This window comes from Apis dorsata, unplaced genomic scaffold (assembly GCF_000469605.1).
Source record: "Apis dorsata unplaced genomic scaffold, Apis dorsata 1.3 scaffold_553, whole genome shotgun sequence".
NCBI lineage: Eukaryota > Metazoa > Arthropoda > Insecta > Hymenoptera > Apidae > Apis > Apis dorsata.
The window spans coordinates 229340-230959 of record NW_006263769.1 but is presented as its reverse complement, the minus strand read 5'-3'; the positions used below and the strand labels follow the sequence as shown (position 1 = coordinate 230959).

The 1620-nt window shown below is 20.9% G+C and overlaps 1 protein-coding gene across 1 annotated transcript in view; it reads right to left on the bottom strand.

Moving 5' to 3' along the window:
• Positions 1–1620, bottom strand: part of LOC102676243 (large neutral amino acids transporter small subunit 2) — a 12176-nt gene that overhangs the window by 2652 nt on the left and 7904 nt on the right. The window contains exons 4-5 of the mRNA XM_006620888.2: positions 1146–1269; positions 292–492 (exon numbers count right to left, since the gene is read on the bottom strand). Coding sequence (XP_006620951.1) covers positions 292–492; positions 1146–1269 — 325 coding nt within the window. The remainder of the gene's footprint in view (positions 1–291; positions 493–1145; positions 1270–1620) is intronic.

Sequence of the window (1620 nt, the reverse complement as noted above, 5' to 3'; positions counted from 1 at the left end):
ATATATATATATATATATATATATATATATATATATATATATGTACACATGTCAAGAACAATTTTATCTTTTTATCTCACATATTTCTAATACAGATTTTCTTCTTTTCTTCTTTTTAACATTTTTTTTTATCACTAACATAATTTAAACAAATCATGTATATATATTTGTTTTTCTATGATTTATTAATTTGATATATTTATTTAAGAAAAAAATATAATTATAATGTGATTTATTAAATTAAAATATATTTACATGTAAAAAAAGCATATAAAAATAAAAGATACTTACAAGAAAGATAAGTGAAGGCGTGGGTGTTAAGTTTTGAACATTAATAAGGGCAATAGCGGCAGGCAAATGTCCATTACGAGCTCCTACGAAAAACAATCGTGATGATGCGAAAATTGCTCCGTTCAACGCCCCGAAGGTTGAACAAGCCACGAATACTGGCATTATCCAAGACATTACGCCTAACAGCTTATCGCTGAAAGTCTACAAAAGATTATAGATTAATAAATTTGGAAATTGTTTCTAATTAACTTTTAAAATAAGATTATGAAATATTTGAAATCTTGAAATTTTTAAATTCAAAAAATTTCGAATTCGTGAATAACTAACATAAATAACATATGTGATGTGTGATATGATTCGTAAAGTGAGATATGGAAAATGTAAACAGAATAATCAGAAATTATATTTTGTTTTGTGCATTGATATAAATATTTTAGAAATAAATTAATATAAGTTTTTGATTACTTTTCATAGTTCAATTGTGGTCTAAATCTGTTCTATTACACTTTTTTATTTTTTTTGTAAAATTAAGTTGATATTTTAATGAAATTTATTTTTACATTTTTTGGTCTTCATTATATTAAATATTTTATAGTAAGTATATTTTAACTTTTACTTATCTAAAATTTGATAAGTAACCAGCTTATCGTTATACAATCATAAATTAGATAAATTTACATTTGTTTAAGTGGTTTTTTCTCTGAAATCGATATTAATTACATTTATACGAATATAATTAATAATTAAGATGAATAAAAAATAGTAAGAATAATAATAATAAACAATATATGTACAGATAAATAGTGAGGAATATTCGAAAAAAATTTTATATTTTCGAAAAATGAAAAACTTACGACAGCAACAGCATTCGATGCCAGAATTTCATCTTGTGTTAATACCACAAAATAAGCAATATTCGCCAGAACATAAATTATAGTTACTAATGGTAACGATATACAAATTGCTTTTGGAAGATTTCTGTAAGAATAACAATTAATCAATAATAATATGAATGTAATATAAATTTTTTATAAAAATAAAGCAAACATTTTATATTTGAAAAATATAAATATTGAGAAAAAAATGTATACAACAAGAATCATAAAAATTCTTTAACATAATAATATTTTAAATATAAACATACGTAAATGCGTTATTTACTCCATTTTAAATATAGCTCTCCGAATTCTTGAAAAAAATTTTTTAATAATATTATTAAATATTATTTAAAAATTCAATCTATTTTTTTTTTGTTTATTTTGTTAAGCAAAAAAGCGTATTATGAATTTATTGTCATAATCTATTATAAATATAATTCTTACAATGTTA